The 24,634-nt window shown below is 37.9% G+C and overlaps 1 protein-coding gene across 5 annotated transcripts in view; it reads right to left on the reverse strand.

Moving 5' to 3' along the window:
* KIF2A (kinesin family member 2A) overlaps positions 1-24,634 on the reverse strand; it is a 56,367-nt gene that overhangs the window by 23,967 nt on the left and 7,766 nt on the right. For 3 of the 5 annotated variants that reach the window (XM_056513748.1, XM_056513745.1, XM_056513747.1), the window contains exons 2-8: positions 10,018-10,112; positions 8,661-8,780; positions 8,171-8,225; positions 5,994-6,116; positions 5,341-5,441; positions 2,887-2,982; positions 2,077-2,131 (exon numbers count right to left, since the gene is read on the reverse strand). In XM_056513748.1, the coding sequence (XP_056369723.1) occupies positions 2,077-2,131; positions 2,887-2,982; positions 5,341-5,441; positions 5,994-6,116; positions 8,171-8,225; positions 8,661-8,780; positions 10,018-10,112 (645 nt within the window). The remainder of the gene's footprint in view (positions 1-2,076; positions 2,132-2,886; positions 2,983-5,340; positions 5,442-5,993; positions 6,117-8,170; positions 8,226-8,660; positions 8,781-10,017; positions 10,113-24,634) is intronic. The other 2 variants (XM_056513746.1, XM_056513749.1) reach the window with 1 other exon arrangement.

Here is a 24,634-nt window from a genome sequence, read left to right on the forward strand (position 1 = left end):
GCTATGATTTTATACAACAAGATAGAAACCTTTTCATGATTAACATCCTGATCAAACAGTGCAATGGTTACCATTGCATTACATTACACGCCAATGGAAACATACATTCCAGTCAAAGTACAATCAATTCTTCAACTGCACTGCAATAAAAATGAAATGCAATTATTCTGCAGCAATCACAGATAAAAAGCAAGGAACAGTGACAAAAAGAAATTATGAAGGAAAATTCTTTGAAGCAAAAACTTCTTAGTTTAACCAGTCAAAAGAGGATTTGTCTTTAAAAAGAATTTGGAGTAAGATGTTTACATTCGTCCCAGCTGTTTGGTATAAGAACCTGCATTCTCTGCTGATGAAAATTAGGAATAATGTCTCTGAAATCCACCATACAATTATAAATACATGTCACTGAACTAAAATCTCAAAGTGTCACTGTGAACACCTACTTCCTGCAAAGTCAATCCACAAAGCAATTGATGCTGAGAACACCTAATGTTTTTGGTGCTAATTCTGCATTTTGATGACAAAACAAATTAATTTTACTTTCTCTAATCATAGGGTCAGAGTCTAGCATCTCTAATTACTTTATACTTTTCTATGATTTCATGAAAAATACTGTCTATTATGAACTGAGTGTTTTCAGGAGATTGTATCATGTGGATACAAGATTATCATTCCCTGCATAGATTATTTAGTTAGCACCTTTTATACTACAGTTTATTCTTAAAAATGCAAAAGAGCTTTAAGTATCAACCCCATTTCTACTTAGATATTCATCGTTCTACAAACACCTCTGATCTATTTTTTTTAATAGCTCCCAACCACTAATACCAAAGATACACAACTTTCACAAAATTGAATCCCACTTCTGAATCCCATCTCATGTCCCATAACAAATTGTTTTCATTTACTGCAATTTAACTTTGTCCACCTTCAGCAGAGGTAGAAAGCGATATTTTCCCCAGCAGAAAAAGTAAAAATTAAAAGTAAGAATAGAAGCAGCAATGTGAAGGAGAAAAATAAGAGAAAACTAACTATATGCTGGTATCAACGTATGTATGGAAAAGGGAAAATATTTCTCCCATTTTCCTCTGGGTATGCTTCAGATAATCCTAAATGTGTGCTTCTGACATTACAAAAACAATAAATGGCATCTCATGTTGCTTCAGCATCAGAGAGATGATCTTTTGAGTCCTTCAGCTGAACAGAATGTAACAGAAAGAGAAGGAAGGAAACATCTTGGAGTACTGGATTCAGACAGGCTGCAATCCTGTAGGTATTTGTGTTCCTAATTTCCCAGTGAAAGTAAAAGAACTTCCTAGGAAGATTTGGATTTAACTGGAATTGAAAGCTCAACAGTTTTTTGTTGTTTTGTTTTGTAATTCTTTTAATAAAGACTATAGTCTGACAAGCAGGCAGCAAAAAGACAGTTCAAACACTCATCACATGAAGTTGTTAGGGAGTTCTTTTAGTACCTAATAGTTTTTTAGTGGCATTTGATGATATACTCTAGGGTAACTTTGCCAGCCCTGAGCAACAACTCCAGGGCATACAAGTCTTCCATTTGCCTGTAATCCACTAGTCCTGTGAGGATGTCTTGGACATACTTAGGCACCAACCATGTCATATGATACTTCCTTGAAGTCTGATCCAAGACCGCTTGGAAGTATAAAAATATATGTACAAAAACATGAATGAAAGTTTTCACTGTGTAAGTCTCTGCTCAGGAGATCACTTCAAGGATACTCTAAAATAACAGTGATCCTAATACAATGTAAGAATACTGAAGTGATTACAGTAGAATTCATTCCCAGGTCAACTAAATACATCCTAGATGTCCTTGGGAAAAAACTGCACTCATCCTGTGCCTCAGCTCCTAATACATAAAATTGTGGCAGGTAAACTACTTCTTTCCCCTGAGTTATGACAAGTCTATAAATTTTATAGGCTTTTCACACATATTGTCTAATATAAGAGTTTCTCCTTTGATCAGTATTTCTAGAATAGTTTAACACAAATAATGTTACTATCAGAAGCAGATTTTCAGATAAATAAATTAACAGAATCTTCAACAATTACCTTTTTTATTGAGTGGTCGTTTTCGTACACAAACACAAATCCTGTGCTCATCAATCTGCAAAGGAAAGTTTCTCAGTGAACCATATCCCAGTTCCAGTTACAAAATATTTAACTTTATTTGACTTCTCTTTTCGAATTATATAACATTTAAACAAAGAGAAATTTCCAAGACAGTGAGTCATCTGGACATGTAACCCCTTGTGCCTGCACAGTAGCCAAGAACCCAAATGGGAGAACCATACATTAAAAAACTCCTTGCAGACAGTGATCTAATCCAACAGAGCAACAGGTACTACTGGACTAGGCAAAGAAATCCAACTTTATGCTATTGACAGAAATGGTCAAATTCTCTGATTCCCACAGAACCTGAGTCTTGATCATTTAAGGATTCCACTCCTCTGACTTGTCTGCAAACCAAAAGACCACATCACCTTCAAAGATCAAACAGTAATCATTATGCTGAAGATAATTTTTCAACTAATTTCATGGTTTTGTGTGCACATCCCTTAGCATCCCAGGAAGATTTACCATACAAAGACTAAGTGACTACTTAATACATACTGACATTATTTAATATTAAAAAGATATTTAAATGACTTAACAATAGTTTAGTAAACTACGACTTCCAAAACCTACTCATTTCAGTATTAACAAATTACTGGAAAAATAAACCCATGTTATATTGAATACTAATATATATTAAAATACCTATTTTTTGCATTAACAGACAGAAGTATACATTGAAAAAAAAATTAAAAACACAGAAAAACATAGAAGGACAACACATTTCTATGTTGCTTGCATACTTACTGGATCTGCAGTTGTCAGTGGTCTATAATCCAAACTTCCCCTGAAATCTCTTATCATACACATAATTTCATAATTTGGGTTTGTAGCATCAACATCCTAGAAAAGTATGCAACAGAACTTCTATTATACTTTTTGTTTCCAGAAAAGGCCTAAATTAATTATCTATTAAAAAAACACACATTAACTGAAGTCTCATTTTTTCTGCAAAACACCAGAAATGTCTCTTGAAAGTTTATTGTATGTTTATTGCCTTTTTCCACTCTGATGTAGCTAATTTACTGACCATAAAGGAAACAATTATATGCTTCCCAGGTCATTTTGGTTTACATATAATAGAAAATATATATTAATTGAGAACTCATTAATAGTCTACTCAAGAAAGAGAACTCCTGCCGTTGCCAGCACCCTCACACTGAAGAAACATATGCTCAACACTTCCTTATCTTAGGTACGACACTCTGACAGATGCCCAGATACTCCACTACACATACACCACAGAGGACATACATACACCACGGAGGACAGTGCAGGAACCCCAGCTGCTCTAAACACAATCCTGCTGGATACAAGCCAGTTAAAGTAGCTTGGTCCTAAGTACTGGTTCTGTGTGAATTTATACACATATTTGGATGCAATGCAAACTCTTCCAAGTGTTCCAGACCCCCAGCAAAGCAAGGATACTCAATAGGCTACATCCAGGCTGCGATGGTTTTGGTTGGAATAGTTCATTTTCTCCATAGAAGAATGTGGTATGCAGCTCTGTTTTGGATTTGTGCTGGAGACAGGGTTGATAATAAGTGGGTGTTTTAGCTACTCCTGAGAAGCACTTACACAGCAAAGTCCTTTTTTGGTCCTCACCCCATCCCATCAGCAAGGCAGTCAACACAATCAGGACACTTGACTCCACAACACAGACATGGAAGATAACTCATCCTTAAATCTGGAGCTGTCAGTACCAGAGTGAATGGTCGTGTAAGAGGCCATGCATGGAGCACCAATAAGCTAAGCCTGAGCCTACCTTATTTTCTGCAGAATTGATTAAACAACTTCCTGTCACTTCTTCCTGCAAATACTTGTTTTACAACACTTCAGGACATGCTGCTGATGCCAAACATAGCCAGCTTTGGTGCTCAGACCCTACCTACTAAGGTTTGCCTGGCTACCCCCATACCATATAAAATTTCTGAATCACAGCTGGCTGTGGACACAGTGTAGGCACTCTCAGAAAGCACTGGGTTGGGGTTACTAAGCTGAAAGGGAGCCAATCCTCACCTCAGAAGAAACCGTGTCCTGGAAGCTGACTGTATCTTGATGTCATTCACTCTGACTACACTGAACTAAAAGTTGCTGACAGTAAGTCTTCACAAACTACTTTCTTTATAATATTCAGAAAAAAGTATGGTTTATCATGGAGAAAGCATTTACCTAATATACTCCAAGCCCTGTTTAAAGGTTTTGCATACTAGAACTCAGTGCTTGGTAAATTATTGCTGCATTTCACAATTTCCTCATACAGAAGTTTAAGACTCAGATGCAAGAAAAAAAGGAAAAATAAAAATAAAATTTTACAAGTAACACCACTTCAAAATATTTTAATATATAAAGCCCAAAATGGTAATTCCACACACATAAAGACATATTAATGCTTTGTCTAAACCGATGTCAATTATAAAAGACAAATTTTACATAGGTGATTTTAGGTCAACCTGGAAACATCACTAAACCATGAAAAATAAACTGTATGAATGATTTACTTGATGGTGGTAATTCTCATGTCAGCAGCAGACCAATACTATCTCTTTAGAGACTAACACATACGCACATGGCTGCCAACAAGATTACACTCCTAGCTTTCCTAAAGCTTTTACCCCATTGTGACAAGAAGTCACTTAATATTAAGAGATTTTTCTCAAAGGATTAGCAACTTCATTTCTTTCACACAAGCTTTTTAACAACTGGCTGCCAAGCTGCTTGCACGATGAAATTACAAATGTACAGAGTAGTTTAAAGAAAGACACATTAGAAGTCCCTGTTAAAACTTGAGCCTCAAACAGATCTATAAAGCATCAAAAAACATAATAAACTATTTATCATAATGTTATATTACCTCCTGTAGAATAACAGACCTCTATAAAAGTCTAGAGTTGGTTATTATCAAAAAATACATTTTCCCTAAGAAATAGCTATCATCAGTATTGTTCTCTGAAGAACACGCAGAACAAGACAGCAATTGAAAGCAATGATTTCTGTTGAAAGAAAAAGAGGAGGAAAACCATCTAAAGTAGCAGTTATGAGAGCAATCCTACCAAACACCAATATATTTCTCAAATCTGTATACAGAATGAAAACACTTAATTTCAAGATTATCACAATTCATAAAATTGCTAAAGACTAAAAAAGTACAATTTTGCAAATGTCTCTTGCTGATAGATGAGTTGAGCTAAAAATACTAACCTGAGCTCTCTTTTCTCTAAGTTCCTGCTGTTGTAGCCTTCTTTTTTCTCGCTTCTCTTGCAATTTTTCAACCTCTTTTACACAGTTAGATTTTCTACGTGCTTAATGAAAAAGGTGCAATTTTAAAATACTTTCCACATTTACACTGTAAACTTCAATTAATGCATCAATATTTAGAAGGCATCAACTATCAAGTATATTTTCAAACAAATATGATTAGTATTCGATCATTGTGGCATTTAAATTTCTAAAATGCGTAAAATTTATTAGAAAAATGCCATGAGAACGGGACAATAATTACACAAACAAAAAATATATGATCTTGAAAAAAATATTTGGACAGATACATGTGATCTCTTGGTTTGAATTAAAAGTAAGCCCAGACAAATTTAAAAAAAAAAAAATGGAAAAAAAGAAGCTGAACAACACCACCATGGTTAAAAGAAAATAAAGGAAAAACAAATTCCAAACACTAGTACTATTATGACAAAAATGAACATACATTTAGCTACGGCCTTCTGAAAAGCTCCTCAAGGAAGCTCACAGACAACTGAGCATGTAGACCATTTGTAATTTATGGATAACAACATAATCCAAGAGAATGTACATGTAATGCCCAAAATGAATGAGTCCTTAATACACGGTTTACATACAAGGGGGTCCAAATTCCTTTTTTGCAGCTTGAACTGGAGATATATCTGAAACAGTACCATTCTGTTGAGAGGAGGAAGACTGCTCAGGAAGCTGAGTAGGTCGTGCACGTGCAGAACCAACCACTGCAAAGGAAAAGAATAAGCTCATCTGGAGATGAAGGAATAACCTTTCTACCCATTTCTGAAATGCTGTGTTAAGGTGAGATGAGGCCCCATTCTAAAGACAACAGTTTACTGGATGAGGAAAGTCTACTCATGGAAAGTCTATTTATAAAAACATCTGGTTTGCAGACTTTTTTATCCTAGTGCTGTATACTAACACAACATGATTATTAAGTCCCAGTGCTGCATGTGTATATTTTTAAATACTGCAGAATTAGTACAACTTACTGTGAGCACAGAATGAAGTGTTTACTCAGAGATACGCAGTCCTGAAGCATAAAGTGCTTCAATTTTACTTATATTGTAATTATATCCAAAAAACTAGTAAGAAAGGAAGCCCCACTGTTTCACATTCTCTGGATTCCACAAAATGCCCCAACCCCACTGAGTATATGATCACTGGAGAAGCAAAGCAATAGAAATTAAAGACAGTTAAGTGCAGCACAATCTGTAAGTGGAAGAAGCCTTTTTGCCTCCATACCAGAAGGGATACAGATACAGATACAGATACAGATACAGATACAGATACAGATACAGATACAGATACAGATACAGATACAATCAATATGTCTAAACTTATGCATTGATTCTTTAAGTGCAAAGAATGCCAGTTCCTGAAGATGCTGTGATGTCTTTTTCCAGTGAATGCAGTGGGAGTGGTGAGCATGCAAGCCTATGTGATTGAGCTGAATGCTTTAAATTGTTTTTCAAATAGTTGCTTTGATCAGCTCTGCTTCAGCTGACCCATTTCCTGCACACACTTCTAACAGAATGTGTCAGAACAGTACTAAAGTGAAGGTATCAATTTTGATCACTAGCCAGAGATGAGACTCCAAACGAAGGCCAGCTCACTGTACAATATGGAAACGACTACAGAAACAGGTTTTGAACAGGACACACAAGACAAATGCCCAGATCATTCCACATATCATATGAGATCTAGCTTACGGTACACATTGACACAAAATAAGACAACTGTGCTGAGAAAAGCTGAATTATAAGGTCAAAAAGCAAAATACTTAGGCCAACAGTAAATAGTAAGAGGCATGGCATTCATTAAAATACAAGTTACAGGGTTATTTCATATGAAACAGATAATATACTACAAATGACAAAATGTATGGATGTGAGGACAGCCCATCATTAAGACATCTCATATTTGAACCACAGTAGGTAGGAAGAACCCCATAACACTCTAGTGTTGTTCAATCCACTTGATACCCCCAGAGCCAAGGGCAAAAATGGTCCTAATCTGATCACTTGCAAAGATAAGCAAGCCCGCTCATTTTCTAAGTTTGGACTGGAATGCAGTCTGAAGAAATGTTCATAGATTAATGTTTGGAAGAAGAAGAATCATCATCATCATCATCACAATCATTGGTACAAGTTAATTAAGTTGAACATAGGAGAGGAAGTGAAAACAATAAGCAGTAACTATTCTTTCACACATTATAGATGCATTACATCTGTATTCATCCAATACACCTATTCTTCTGTGGTATTTCAGTAATTTTTTTCTGTTTTTTTCACTGTTAAACGTAGAGTGATAAAAAAACCTGTAGGACTTAAGTATTCTTATATTCTTACGACAGTTAACACACAGACTGTTAACAAAACAACAGCTGTTAAAAAAAAAGTTTTAAAATTGAAAATGTTAAGAATTCAAAGTGCGTCACTTAGTGTATATTCAAATAAGCTGATGATACTTTTATATGAAAAGTCCATGCATGATTTAACATTGCATAATTAATTATCTTCAAATTTCTGCACCATCACTTAATTCAGCTTAACTTTTGTAACAATATATTGCTTAAACTTGCATATAAATATTATTTGCACAGTATGAATTCCTAAGTATACATGGGAATAATTCTAGGAATTATATATCATATCTTTTACATGTCACAGGCATACATACCAAAAGAGAAACGCATATTAAGGAATACTAGATAAACAGGAGGTTAAAATGCTACCATATTTTTTACTTCATCAAAATGGAAAGAGATAACATTTACCTCTATTATCTCTGGCAGGATTCTCATTCTTAGAAGGTACCACAGTTCGTCGAGTCTATAAAGAAAGAATTCTCTCTTATTTGATCACCATACTATTGGAAGCATAAACTGCAGCCCCACCTCTGCTTCTCTCCAGTGAATGAAAATAACATTACATGAACAAAAGAGATTTTACAGCTGCCAAATCCCACCATGAAAAGTGAAGGGGTGAAGACTGACTGAACTGTATGTAATGCTTCAGAAAACTCCAAAACCTTTTTTTAATTCTTCATTAACATTTAGTTATACAAATACTAATTCTCAACTCCCTCTCTCCCAAATCTCTTCTTTAAAAAATTTAGAAATCCCTATTCACCACAGGAAAAAGAAAATAACAGAGTTATGAAATAGCACCACAGACACAAAAGTTTAGTTAAAAATTCAAGCATAACATCATGCATATAAAGCTGCTGTAAAGTTACTATGAACATGTTGCACAGAAATTACTAACCTTCACAATTTTGTTTACTTTGCCTGATGAAGCAGGTGGTGGTAGTGCCTCTGCGCTAGGTTCAGTATCTTCATCTGGTCCAAGATCCGGGTTAAGTGAAAATATGCTCTCTAAATCAATCTGTGAAAAAGAGCATAAAACACATTAATGACACTTGTCATAAATCCTCTCTTTATCTTCTGTTATGTTTGACAGTAAACAGCAAATATATTTAGTGGTTTTTTGAACACAGTTTTTTCATTTTAAGACCTGAATCATTTTATGTTCACTAAAAATAGACTAATCTTTGGTCTTTGTATTATTTAAAAACACATTCAATAAAAGGATGAATTAAAAATGACCAACAGATAGCATAATTTTGTAAGGTGATCAAACTTAAAGAGAAATACCTAGTATTATTATGGTAATTTGACAATTACTGCAAAATATGTAAGACATTCTGTAGAATAATAAGAAGGAGATCTCAGTTATCTTAAATTTCCCACACAGTGCAAAAAATCCGAATTGCCAAGACCCAAAAAAGTCAAATCATAGCTGAAATAATATTGAATTTATCATTTTTTTCCATTTAAAGTATTACTGAGTATCATTCAAACTGCTGTAAAATGTAAGGGAAGAGAGGCAGGATCTTAAAAATATGATTTTGTAAAAATGTTGAAGATCTTTGGTCTCTATAGACTTCTATTTCTCTTAGCTGAAGCTTTCAAAGACCTCAGTGCTGTATAAATTCTGTATGCTCTCCAGGAGTTTCTCATGGCTTTTTTTTTCTTTTTCTTGCGTTTTCACAAAACCAGTAAAGTTTAAAGTGCAGTTATTTCTGATATGCTTATCCAAACTGAAACTGGCTAACATGGTCCAAAACTTAAAGAAATATGCCATAGGAAAGTGATACACAAAAAGACACAGTTTCATGAGGAAAGCAAGGCTGGAAAATTGCTGCCAAGAATAAGTGAATATGCAAACAAACTGGCACTTAAATTCCTCAAGAATACAAACACAAGAAAATTTCTAGTTTAGGTGTTCTACTAATTTCCTACCTGAACTGTATGTCACTCTCCCTCTTAAAAATTTGATTTTTCTACTTGCAAAAATTGGATAACAAAGTCAGCCTTTGTAATCTCATTCAAAATCAATAGATGAAAACAACTGCCTAAAAGCTATGACACAGAGCTCAAGAATTCAAATTTGCAACAGAAAACAGAATTTGCTCAACACTTTCTGCACAAAACAGTCTGTAACCAAAGAATCATGAAGTAAATTATGATTTATGACTCATGTTTGTTTCCAGCGCAAATTCCAAGTAATATTCACATGGATTACATATGGGTTTTTTTAGGTTCCAAATAAACAAGCTCACCTCTTTCCCTTTAGTATCCCCATTTTCAATCCATTCAACAGTTACACTTTCATTATCGTCATTTAGGGATGTTACCATGGCTTGATGAATTCGGCCTAGAAAACAAACACAAATGATCACTTATTATTAACTGGTGGAAAAAAAATCCAGAATATATTTCTATCCCTGCACTGAGCCATAAGGAGAGAGGTAAGAAAAAGATGGTAGAAAAAATTGAGGTGATAAATAGAAGGTGATTGCAGGCCACACAGTGTGAAGTGGCTCAGATCTGACCCACCACTGGAGATTCTAATGGAACAATCAGCATCCAAGTGAAAAGCACAATGAACAGAAAATTGAATGGTAAGTAAACAGAACCTCTCAGGTAAGCCATGCCACTTAAGACTCTCTCCTTGAAAACAGAAAACACCAGCCCCAGAGGATTCCCACAGGTGCCAAAGGCCCCTTAGGTGCACTTCACAAAAGCTTGTTAGTGAAGTTTCAGTTTCAACACTGAAATTAAGCCCTTTGAAAGTGTTCAGAGACTCATTTTTTATAGGCACCAATCAATCAGTTGGTAGTTCAACTAAAATTAAACTGCCTGGAACAACACAAAACATTATTTTAGAAAGAGCTACTTACACAGACTGCTGAGCTTGAGTTAAGGTGCTTTTGCACTGACTGCTTCAGTGCAAGCCCCAAAGGAAGCACGCCCCATAGAGTAAGATAAAATAAGTAAATTTTCAGTAGAAATAAGGATTTTTTTTCTAAAATATGTAGTACACTGCATTTTTTTTATGTCCTCTTTCCTATGCACAGTATAGAAGAGCAACTGGGAGAGCAGGACAGCCATGCACTGACACGAAAGTATCAAGACCCAAGTGTCACACTTATTTCACATCCATGCTTTGCTTTAAAGTACCAAGAACTGAGGTTTCTAAAGAACACGAATCCAAAGCAACTGCTCCTTGCACACCCTCCTGTAATGAGGGTGCATACTATGAAGAAGCAATCCTTTGCTCCATGTGCCATGAGCCACCCCCTAGGACTATGTGCAGTTCCCAAAGCATGAGTGATCGTCCTGGAGCACTTGTGCACCTGCTTAGGTGCATAATCAGCACAGATGCTTCAGTCTGGGCTTCTCTGCCTTGCATTTTCTCTTCCTTTCTAAAGCTACTGGCTCCAAAAATCTCCTTTAGTTTTGTGCTTCATTGACTGTTTCAACTTTTTGTTTTAGCCACTTCAGTCACAATTTGCCAGTTTTCCAAAAACAAGAAAAAAAGGGTTTTTACTGTCTAAGCCTTCTTGGGCCTGCAGAGGGACAGAAAGAAAAACCTTGAATGATATCCCAAATTACCTCAGCTAATAGTCAGAGTACCAAACACATACCCTTAATATTTCTTTTATTACAAAGGCTGCCTAAACATTCACATCTAGTTAAGATTCATTAAGAAGGGAGAATATAGGGAAGATCATGAAAGGTAACAGCAAATCCCTGTCCTGTCACACAGTGTGTGGAGGAAGAGCCTAGCTGCGGCTCAGGTGAAATGTAGCTCTCAGGGAACTCGCAGGGCAGCCAGCAGCCCTAGGCAGCACAGCTTTCACATCTGCAGCACTCACCTCACCAGCAGCACACATTACACACGCATTTACAACGTCCACGCTTCTCGTGGCCCAAAGCATAACAGTCACTCCCACGCTAAAGCAAGTTAAGTAGTTTTTTAACATTCTAAATAAAAAGCCTCCGTCTTTCGCTTCACTTGGTTTATGTCCTCTGGCATTCTCTTCTTTTTATTTCTCAGACCCATGCTTTTTCTGAACAAACCCTTCTATTTGTCCTTCCTGAGCACCATTCTCACCATCCTGAATACACCTCTCCCTAAATATTTCAGTATTTAATAACCTCCAGGGACTTAATTTTGTGCAAGAATACTGTTGTCGAATTGTTTCAATGAGCTATGTGGTCCTTCAGCAAAGTAGCAACAGAAGCTGCTGTCCTCCAGTAGTAATGCCACTCTTACCTCTTCTGCAAAGTGTGCTGAGACGAGACTGCAAGGACACAAAAACTCTGAGAACTAGGAATTTAAGCATACATTGGTATAATCTTCTGCTGCTTTTTTAAGGCCTAACCCAGCTGCCAATTCAGAATCAAGAGAAAAAACAATGCATGAAAAATAACTGTTTAGTAAAATATATCCTATGCAATATTATAATAATACTTAGTACATTACCAAATTCGAAAAATTTTGAAGAAAGCCACTACTTGCAGCTGCAACCTGTGACAGTGTCACAGGCTGCAGCTGCAAATAGTCACAGTCCTACTATTTGTTTCTGTGCTCTGTTACTTTTGACAGAGAACACGTAATATTTAAAAAAAGGTTTTATCTTTGCCATAACAAATGAAAAGAGATCAAAGCAGGATGATGAATGAACAGAAAACACCCCACACTCTAACAAACACAGTAAGGCAGCATGCCGTAACAAAGAATCACAATAAATCTTCCTTCTCTGTGCCAGATTTCATCCCTTCCCTGGCCAAGAAAGTCAGGGCTGAAAAAAACCCACAAAAACCCACATTCTAACAAAAATAAATGTTATGTCCATCTTTCAAATACTCTGAGCTTAAACATAAAATGTTCATTGCAGTGTTTGAACTGACAATGTACTCATACAATCTGTTCCTAAAAATTCTGTGTTACTAAAAGTTTACATGTTATTGAAGTGCCAGATAAAGCATTTACATCTTTACAATTGCCTCTTGCTCTTTGGAAACAGTATTCCATTATATTTTTCTAGTACACAGCTGAATACAGCAGCTGGGAAATTCAGGAATGCCAGCAACCAATTAGACTGGCATAAACCTCGTCTAGCATATAAAGCAAGACCAAGCTACAAACACCAAAACACAAGAGCCAATCTGCAGAGAGTGAGTCAATGCAACGACCCTAATTTCTGGTGCACTTTCTAGAACTGGTATCAAAATTTGACTTGTAAGCATGTCCATGTAAAAATAAACCAGCATAATAAGCTGAAGAATAATAAGTAATTCAAGACACACATCTTAAAACCAAGAGAAGTAGAGCTGATACAGCAACTCTTCACTTGGCATTTCCTTAATTTCTAGTCCTTCTTCTCACATGATTAGAATTCAGATCACAAGCATCATTTTTTTTTTAATTGTTCCATTTCTGTAGGGCTCCCCATCACAGCACCAAGCCCGTCAGAGTTTAAGATGTGTTTGGACAACACCCTCAGGCATATGCTATGACTCTTGTCCTGTTCAGGGCCAGAAGATGGACTGATAATCCTGACAGGTCCTTTCTCAGAATATTCTATAATTCTGTGGGGCTCAAAACTAACGGAGAAGTTATTTGAAAAAGCAATTATTTGAGTCAGTATGTTCTGTTGTACAGCACGTGACATCTGGCTAATCTCTAGCGACCAAAAAATACTGCTGGTGTTGAAAAATACTGCTGCCAGTACAGCAGTACAACAGAAAAATGTGTGATGCCAACACTTTATCACTACATTAAATACACAGACAGTACAATATTCTCACGCCAATCAAGTGAAAAACATCAACTCCCCATTCCCATTCCTCCTAGCCATCTGATACACATTTGACAAACAAAAGCAAGCATACTGACCTGATCTGCAGACATACAATATAAATATCATATATTGTAGAAGTTTTTAAGGCAGCTAGTAGTGCACAAAAACGTTCAGGAAGAGCAGTGAAAGCCAATATCCGGGGCTAAATCAAACATTTTAATTAACCCTTAGCCTAGGTAGCAGTGGTAACTCACTGCAAATACCTCTAAGCAAAGAGAACATTTTCTACCTTGCAAGCTTCTCCAAACTACCACGATTTTACCAGAGATCAATCAGAGCCATAAACCCATGGCCCTTTCATATTCCTACTACTTTCCAGAAACATAAGCTATCAGTGTGAAATATGAGTTGCTGTTTAAATTACAGTCTGGACTACAGCAGTGGCTGACATGTGACAAACTCCTCTGTATTTTCCCAAGTGACTCAAGGAATAGAGCTGGACTACATTCTTCCCCACCCTTCCACATAATTGAAGAGCGTCTGCCCCAAAAAACATTGTACTCAAACATCTCATGCACAAGCTTTATGAAATCTTAGGAATAGCTTTGAGCCATACTAATTAAAAATTTACACTCAGGCTCTGCATTGGGCTATGGAGAAGAGAGGCTCATAATTTCTGTGATCCTCCATTCCACCCCCAAAACAGCAGGAGGACCCTACCCCGCAGTGTTACATTATGACCATCTTGGAAGCCCAAATACAGACAACTATTTTCAGCAGGACAGGGCTGTGACAGTGTTAACATTGGCTCATGGCTTGTCCACATTGCATCCCTTGCACTTGCCACATCTTCGGGAGCACAAATGTGTTACATTAGCTCTGGCAGTGGACCACCAGCCAAGCACTTAGCTTTTTTAAGGGCATCAGCAGATTAGGTGAATGTAAAAATATACTACAATTTCACACCTACTACAGTCTTGCTGAGGATGCTGCAACAGAAGCTACTCATGCCTGAAAAGATTATAATACATATTTATGAAATAGCCGTGATTTTCCTACTCATGTTCTTGAGTGACTAATGTGAATGTTACCTCAAGTAGAGACACCTGAACAAGACTGACCTTCACCCTCTGTCAACTGATAGTAAAAAATTACAATTGTGAAAAGTACAATTTTCTTCAATCTCTTTTAAGTAATACAAACTCCAACTTACAGGTATATATTTAAAAAAAAATACATTTAGGAGAAGCATGAGGCTGCAAATACAGAACCAGCACATACCAGACAGAATTCTGTAGTTCAGATAATTATCTTCTGTGCTACAAGTTCCAGTCCTGGCAACTCTGGTGGAAGAGCTTTCCTGCTCTCACAGAGCTCAAGGAGGGGAAAAAAAAAAATTACCAAATAATGCCTGTAGCAAACTTTAAGGAAAGACTCCCAAGGAAAAAAAGGATTCCTGGCTTGGTGTCTCCATCAGTGTCCTTGGGGAGACACCCCTATTCAACTATGGGGACATCCCTATTCACACAAATTGCAATACACAGTCCTGATGCTCATCCCTCAAGGAAAAACTAGCAGTTACTGCTGACCGATATTACTTTCTCCACAATACCAAATGTATTTGATTTTGTTTTGTTTCAAAGTTTAATTTATTCACAAACCAGTAGATACAGAATTTTATTTTCATTTTATCTGCTACTTTTACACTACTTTTGTTTTACTTAATCATACAAATTTATTTCAATAGAGAAGGCTTTGCCAGCCTAGCTTAGTTACAGTGTTACACAATATCAAATGAACATTAAACATGCACAGTCCCTACAATATTTCTAAAGCAAGTTCTTAAATACTAAAAAAAATAGAACCTAATTAAATATATATTTTAATATTTATTTTTATGAATGATGCCTAGCTGCTACCAACTCATTTTGTTGTATTACCTAAATCATCACAGCAGTACTCAAATCATTCATACAACACATATATTACAACCACATCCTATCATCTCTGTAAACATCTACAATGTAACAGACACAGATTTTCAGAACAGAGAGTAATATTACCCAAATCAGGTTTCCCGCTTTTGCCTGTATGTTTTAGCTTTAAATTAACATCCAACTTAATCTGCTCCTGCCTTTACATAAAAAGCTACCAAACTCAGAAATGTTCCAATCTAGATATGTAGGTAATTTCTGCAAGTATCAATCAAACAGATACTACTGACAGTCCACAAAGAAATGAGAAGGGTAAAAATAAACAACACACAGACATGCCACTGAGCTGTGTATAACATTTAGCTTCAAAATACAAACAGTACATTTAAAGTTCCTCATACAGCAAACAGGATGTAAGTGACTTTTTGGTTCCCCATCCATCCAATATCAACAAGCCCCTCCACTCTGAACAACTAAATCACAACTCACTGTGCTCAGCCTAGCAGAACTTGTTAGCTGTCCATACTGAAGCACCTTCATCCCCACATTCCTGTCATGGTTTTCTAATGGCCTCTCTAATAATTTTCCATCTCCAGTCTTGTCATGTTGTGATTTGGTGGGTTTTTTCTGCTGATGTTTCATTTTGCAGGCTGATCTCTAAAATTTCCCTTTACATTCAAAACAAGTTTTCTGTGGTTTCCCCAGTAAGAGGAACACATTGCTTTTTATTTCACTTCATAGCAGGTCCAGTCCCTTTTGGGGGTGGGGTGTTAATATCCTTTTAAACACATTTCAAGGGGCATTACTTTCATTAAAAAGCTCTGCTTAAAACATCTCGTCTTTATTTGCTTTCAGAACTTCAACTGCTGGTGAAATCAATGGCAGTCATACTAGTGGCTTCACAAAAGGTCTTCAATAGCATCTCACCATGGCAGCTTTAGGAAGTTTACACTACATATTACCTCTCGAGGTGCCAGTGTCAAGAGAGGAAGAGGATACATGTTACTAAAGCAGCTGAATTCATAACAAAGTGTCCCATTATGATGCCAACAGATGCACTGGTATCTTGATATTTACCATTAAGTTGTCTCAGCTGTACCATGCCAGTCATCCCATCATTCTTAAGAGTAGGTATGCTCTCAACTTACTAACTTATCCCCAGAAAAAGGTATTTGGAAGGAAGCAGCTTCAAGTCATATATAATACATGCTGTCCTAAGTCCCCTAGAAAATTTTCAATAAACTGAAAACATTTCATTTTCAAATGTTTGAAATCTAGCACTTTGATGTCAATATATACAAACTCTTTTTAAGATTTCATGTGTTCACAGTCATTTAGTACTCTATGCTCTCTTTTACGAGTAAAGAGCATCCGCTTTTCCAACACCATCAACCAAGAGATTAAATATCCCAGAGAAGCTCCAGATCACCTTCTACAGGAGCACTCATTGCCAAATAACAGTAATTCTGAAACGGCACTTACTCTTCCTCTTGGCACTTCACCCTATCCACACTTACTTTGTGACTAGCTAGAATATGAAGGGTTTACGCCTGTCATTTACAGTTTATGATTTCCTAATCTATAGCAATACCATGTTCACTTTGTGCCACTTTTACCCCAGTTGTTTTGCTCCACACCTCTTAATCTTCCATCACAACATACATCTCCCAATAGACAATAATCACACTCTAATGAAGTAATGAAGCTTCCCAAAAGCAGTGTTACTTTCTGTGTTATGATCAGGAATTAATAATTTTAATGAATAGGAAAAACTAGCCAGACAGTCCCAAAAATTAGTTTAAAATTACTAGGTATACCATCATCACCTGTCTTAAGCACATTACCTTTCTTGTGTTAAAACTTCATCTGAATAATTTTTTGTACCCTACTAAACAGTTTATTAAATCAGAGAAACTTATGGCTTACATTCACAAAATGGTCAATGCTGGCAGTGCTGCACAAAACCTCTCCTACCCTAATGTCCTGGCAGGGCCAATATCAGGTCACTCCACACTCAGGTTCAGGATTCAACATCATGTTAACCTGCTTCATCTCTATCACACTAGTTTGGGACACAGAGACTAAAACCACTTCAGTATTCTGTCCTCCACTGTTTACTACTATTTTCAGTCAAGGTACTGTACATTCCTAGAAAGATTCTATTAGATTTGTAATTTTTCCATTTATTTTAGTGCAGGATCAAGCAGGATGAGCTGTAATTTCCTCTGAAACTGATATTAATGCAATGGCCAGCTGCTTCATGGCCTAAAATCTTTTTATTCACTTATGCTGGTTTTGCTGTTGGATACCACAACAGTCTTTCTCTTTGTGATGGAGGGGAAGAACTCAGACAAGGATCCAGCATTTGCTGTAAAGGTAGACTGTGTCATGGTCTTACTGAACCATGGCATAACCCATGACCAACATCTTCATTCTCAAGCATCGGACAGTACCAGGATGTAAGAGAAAATGTCCTGAGAATCCCTTCTGTGCCCTTCTTTCAGACCGTGCTATGGACAGAAACCTTAAAACAACTGGTATGGGGTTGGATGATGTTCACAACTGCCCGGAATGTCATATTTCCTGTCATATTGCTCAGATGTACATCACTTTAGTGCTCAGCTCAGGTCCCTCAGCTGTGCCTCTGGTAGCAAGCAGCACACTGCTGCAACAGGCAGAGAGGTCTGCAGAGCAAAGCTGGCGGTGCTTGGCATCAGCCATTTGTACACGACTGCGTCTGGCACCACACTCTGGATACGCTTTGCCAGACTGCATCAACTTGAATGTACTCTCCAGTCACACTTCATCCAAAAGGAATTTTGCATCAACTAAAGGAAGTAACTTATGATCAGAAGATATGTGTCCAAAGTCCATTTTCTATATGAACTGAAATCTTGTTATAGATGCATATGTGGTCCCAAATGGCACATCTAGAGTATCAAGACCTTAATTCACCTTAACCTACACAAAAATGAGAAAACTGCATTGCAATCTCCCACTATGACACCTTTAAGAGGATGAATAGGTGCACATGCTGCATGCCCACCTACACACACAAGAATATGAAAGTATGATGATTACTAAAATAAAGGACTGCCCAAGCAGTGACAGACAAAACGATGCATTCAGGCCTCTCCTCAAGAGCCAGACACAGGAGTTCAGGCTTTCTGTATGAGGCAGATCATCTGGTTTACTCCAGATAGGAGCCTGGAAGTGAACTAGCATATGAGCACTGAGAATTATCACGGTACCAGGACACTAGACTAAAATGAGATGCAAGATAAACTCACAGTCAAAACAGTGCAAATTGTGAAATATTGTAATCCTCTGTACAAGAAGACTGCATGCAAGCAAGTACTAATGAATGGGGTTTAGGGAAAGAAAAGCATGTTTTCTTTTATTATACAGGTCTTTCAAAACTTTAGCTAAAAACTTACAGAACATTTTGAGCCTGGTGTTTAGTATCACTATATTACACTAAATTTGCCATCTGATCCTTTGACAAGACACCTTTTTGGGTACCTAGAGAGTCATCCCAAAAATATGGGAGTACAGAAAAAAGTGGCAGATGAGCTTCAATATTGCTGGGGTTTCTTCTTTTTGTTTTCTTTCTGTTAGGGACTTTTCTCCCATTTTTATTGTTAGGAAACAGTAACAATCGGTACTGAAGAGAAACAGAAGAAGAAACTACTCAGAAGCAGGAGGAGTGCAGCTGGCTTTACTGTAGGGGCTGAGAGGTTTCTCTCACAGGGGCAGAGATACACGAGTATTGGGCTGGGAAAAGGGGCCAGGCACAGCTCCTAGATCGATTTCCTCCTCTCTCGGCCCTGGACCAGGATGGTCGAGCTGCTGCTGCCGCCACTGGAGCCCAGCCCTGCCCTGCTTCTTGTTTGTGTGTGAGCCTTTGCTGGTGAGAGCAGCCACTGAACTGGGACCTTACTGGCACCCTGCCGCACTGAAAAAAAGGATCCTTTGCCATCTGCTGGGGTGCTTCAGGGCAAATCCCGGGATCCCCGAGCCCCTCTCCCCTGCCAGGGAGCCGCTCCGTGCCGTGTTCGGAGCCGGGCTGCCTCTGTCCAGTTCCCCGCCACTGCTCCGGTGTTTCAGTGCCCTGCAGCCACACGCCCCTCGCCTGCCGGGATGCCCCGTGGTTCCAGCTACGCTGGGGAGCTCGGCTGCCTCTTGCTCGCTGCCCGGGTGAGCCCGCCCTGCGGTTCCAGCAGCCGCTCCGACATTCCTGCTGCAGCTCCTTTCGCTATCGGAGGGCAGCGGGTCCGGCCGCACCGGGGGTTTGTGAAGGAATCCCCTTCCCGGCCGCGCCGCCGGCCGCGCCCGCCATGAGCCGTGAGGGAGCGCGCGGGCCGCGCACAGCGCCCCCTGCCGGCCGGGAGGCACGGCAGCCCCGCCTGGCCGGGAGCCGGCAGCGCCCCCGCCGGCCGGGAGCGGAACTGCAGCCGGGGCGGCGCCGGGCCCGGAGCCGCCGGAGCCGCTGCCGGGCGGGACGCGCTGGGCTCGGGTGTCTGCCTTGGGACACACACGGAAAGAACCGGGACTGCTTTCCTCATCTCTTCGCCTGAAAGACCTTCATTTCTAAGGTACAATAATTCGGAGGGAAAGGGTTCATCTTCTGCATTTCAAGTGATGTTCCTGCTTTCCTTACCAGACACCTGTCTTTCAATCCTAGACAAATGTTAAAAGAAAGATAACATATCCAGAGAAAACAAATCTTAATTACAATTTTATAATGCTGAATCATGAGCTAGAAGTTAGAGCTCTACAGATCCTTAAGTTGACACAGCTATCTCAAAATATTATTGCTAAACATGCACCTGCAATGACAAAAAAAAGCTGTTGAAACTTAGAAGCAAGTATCCTTTTCAAACTATAGATAAAACTTTGGTACATCCACATCTCAAGTACTATCAGACCCCTCAAAAAAGATGTAGTGGAATCAGAGGAGGTTAAGAGAAGGACAACTAAGGAAACAGAGAACGAGGATATTAAGCAGGTAAAGACTGCGCACTTTTAAGGAGAGCACTGAGGGTGGATATGGTTGCACTTTACAACCATAAAGGACAAAATGAGTGAAAACTATTATCGACAAAATTCTGCAACACTAAAGCTAGCAGTGGTCTTTTTAGGCGTAGGTTACAGACAGATGAAAGCAGCAATGTACTTCTGTATGCAGAAAGCAGGGAACTTCTCAATCCTGGGTGTGCAAGGGTGTAAGTCTGGTCACAAAGGTATTCAATAAATTCACAGGCAACAGGTCTACAAAAGGCTAGGACCAGGCAAAGTTGTACTTCTAACATTCTAGACAAAATTCTGGATAGTAGGAGAAGACAAAGGCTGATTTGCTTCCCCTAAATAGCCTCTAGCTGCTGGGCTAGATGAACCACACACCTGATTCACTAGTGTACTTCATATAGAAGTGGTGAGCTTACTGGAAGTATCGCAAGTAGTAAGGAGACTGATGAGTCCCTCCAAAAAGCAAAAATACTTCAGAAGATTTAAAAAAAAACCCCAACTTTCTCAAATTTAAGGAGAGAAGAAAAAAGTTTTCATTCACCTTTCATAAAGTAAAAATTTTCTCACATATTCGCATAGGAATATCCCCTCTAAAGTATAAAAAAACCCAAAAATTAAACAATAACAATCTACCCATTTCCAAAATTCCTGAGTGGTTTTCCAGCACCTGCTGGTCCCCTCCATAGCCCATACCAACCCCCTCCAGTTCCCAAATTTAAGAAAGATTAAGCAGTCAGAGATGCAAACTTCATTCAAATGAGAACAATACATCAATGTATAACAGGATCATATTTGCTCTCCTCTAGCAAATTTTTCTTTTACTGACAATGTGTGAAGGTTTCCATTCAATTCCTGGTAACAACACTTCTGCCCGTCCCATGAATTCATAACTTGTAAACACATTGCAGGAATAGTTTAGTATCCTTTTTTTCTTATATATAGTTTTGTAAAACTGAATATAATTTGACATATTTTTCTGTATTTAGTCAGCAGTTCTTTGGAGACCATTTGAACAATTTTTAAGGAAGCTTCTGTAAACTTCTAAAACTGCTTCTCAAAGTAACTCACAGAATATTTCTTTATATATTTGTGCAGATCCAGGTCCTTTGTGTTCAGTATAAATTTCATTACATTTCTGATGTGTACACAAACTTGAATTCAGCTCAAGTATGTCCTGGTACAGCACTGACTGGGATAGTTATCTTTCTTCCTAGCAGCCAGTGTTGCTGTGCTTTTGACACAGTAAGAGAAAAATGTTGATAATACACTTACACTTTGGTAGTTGCTAGTTAGTGTTTATCCCAAAAAAAGCACATTTTAGTGTTCCCTGCTCTGCCAGTGAGGAGGTGCACAAGAGCCTGGGAGGAAGCATAACCAGGAGAGTTGACCTCAACTAGCTAAAGGGATAGTTTATATTTTTATAATAGCATGTAGGGATAGGACTAGGGTAACAGCCTCCAACTCATAGGGAGTAAGTTTAGACTGGATATTCAGAAAAAAATCTTTGTTGTGAGGGTGGGCGCTGCAAATGGTTGTTGCGAGAAGCCATAGATGCCCCATCTTTGGAAGCTTTCAAGGGCAGACTGGACAGGCCTCTGAGCAACCAGATCTAGTGAAAGACCCATAGCAGGAGTGATGAGGTGGTGGTTGTGGATAATTTTTGGGTCCTTTTCAATCCGAATCATTCTATGATCCCGTCACTCCATATCTAAAATATCATGCCCAGTATATAAACTGGAGCAAGCTGGCTGGGAGGGCTCAATTCACTGCATGGGGACAGGTTGGATATTGGCCAGCAGTGGTGAGACCTTGTCCTGTGCATCACTTGCCTTTTTCGGCATTCATTTCTCTCTCTCCTATCGTCGTCTCTCTCTTCATTACAATTACGTTTCTGTTTTTACCACTACTACTACTACTACTACTATTCTTCAATCACTAAACTGCACCTTTTTCAACCTACAGGTCTTAATTCTTTTTTTACCTAATTCTCCTCCTCATCCCACCAAGGGTGGAGGTGTGTGTGTGGACTGAGCAAACAGCTCAGTGGTACATAGTTGCTGGCTGGTATTAAATCTAGATAGTCCTTCAAATAGCATTTGGGTTCAGTGGTTGCTGAAATTTGTTTAATAACAGGATTTAAGATTGTGGTGGATTAAAATAGTTTGGCATCATCTGAAAAAGGATAGATGTGACTTGTCCAGTTTTCCGTCTCTCCTTCTTTTTCATTTTGTTTGTTGTTTGAATAAATGGCAGAGATCTCCTTTTGATGATTTTCTGTACTTCCTCTGAAGCTGACCATACCTGCCTAAGAACAATAGTTTCTTGCATCACACAGAAAATTTTTAACAGCACCTTCTACAGATATTTTCAAATGGTACTCTTTGCTTTCCATGACGCATCCCATCAAACAGTTGTTTGTTGGACTTTTTTTTTCCCTCTTTACTTCACAAAATTATATCTAGTAAGAACAAGTACTGTTAGGTAATTCATTATAGAGCTGACAACTATTGCTCCACTTTAGAAGTGAGAAGACTTCATTCTCACACAAGTTTAAAACTTGTATTTTAGATTAACAAGATCTGAAAATTCAAACCAACAAGAAAACTTTAAGTAGTATTTTAATTCTTCTTAGATGAAAGCTTATCATAACTTAAAAATCATCTGGTTGTCATCAAAATATTGACATTATTCATCACCACCTGAACTCCTATTGTACTAAAATGCCAAAATTTACATTGAGGTTCAAATCATAAAAATACAGAAGAAAAAACAACCCACAGTAAAATTAGAAATGTTGAGTATTCAAAAACCTAAGTGTTCCTGAGATTTTCAAGCTGAATTTACTTCCACAGCCCTCTTCCTAGAGCCAAAGATCCTCCTTAGTACATCACTATGCATTCCTGCATCTCTACAGGTGAAACACTTCTACAGATCAGTTGTGCAAACATTTCTACAGATCAACTAGAAATACTCCTCGAACTCCACATGTAGTTTAGTCAGAGAATAAAAGTAATACATTTCAATGACACTAAAATGTGCAGCCCTGTGCAACAAAATTTCTAGAGCCAAACTGCAATGGCACAAGTATGCAGGACATCATCCTTCTAAAGACAAAGTTTTAGAGAAAGCCCACAGTCCACCTCCCTCCACCTACACATCCAGTGTACTGTCCACTGAAGGCAATTCCTAAATAATTCTGTAATTAACAGAAGTTCTGTAATTAACAAAAAAGACTAAAAATACACCTCTGATGCCTGGGATTACACAAATCTGTGAGTGCCTGATGAGATCCAAGAGAACATCAAACTTAGAAAATTCGGCAAAGCTTCAATAAAATTTTTGATAACTTGGAAGTAAGTAACATTCCACATAATCCTAAAAATGAAAACAAAGTAAAAGACTTCTTGTTATCCACAAGTCACTTTGTTACTGATTGGGATTGACCACTTAGTTTTACACCATGCTACTGTTACATCAGTGGCAGAAAATGCAGCAACTTTACAAGCCTGGGAAACCCAAAAGCAGCTTATGCCTGATGGAACAAGAACTGCCACTAAATAAAAACTAAGCTATTGTGAAAGCATATTTGTTTGAATAAAGCAAAATAAAAAACTCTACTACCACATTCAAGCCCTCAAAGCAACAAAATCCCTCATTCATCTTTCAAGAGTCAAAATCAGATCCAATGTTGCTAAACAAGATCTAATTAAAAAAAAAAAGACAAAAGGAAAAAACTGATCAAGTGGCATACTTAGATTAAATCAAATTGATAACTTACATTTTTGAAAACCATCATTAAAAGTTTTGGTTAGACACAGTTTTAGAGAGTTGTGTTTAAGAGCTACTACCTACTCCTTTTCAGCAATTCTAAAATTAACTCGGGTTCCTAGCAACAGGAAACAACTGAATTTAGACAGTAATAGTAGAGTTATCACTAGTCTTCCAGGCATGTGCTGTTCATGTAAATGGTTCTATGCACTACACACATTTAAAAAAAAAATTAAGTATAGCCCGATAAATTCATACTCTTATCTGAGAAAGATAAATCTAAAGCATTTTTACACACAGCTTTATTGCCTTTTGTCTAACAAATGTAAGACCTAGTTTTATATACTTCGCAATGA

The sequence above is a fragment of the Oenanthe melanoleuca genome, chromosome Z (genome assembly GCF_029582105.1).
Source record: "Oenanthe melanoleuca isolate GR-GAL-2019-014 chromosome Z, OMel1.0, whole genome shotgun sequence".
Lineage (NCBI taxonomy): Eukaryota > Metazoa > Chordata > Aves > Passeriformes > Muscicapidae > Oenanthe > Oenanthe melanoleuca.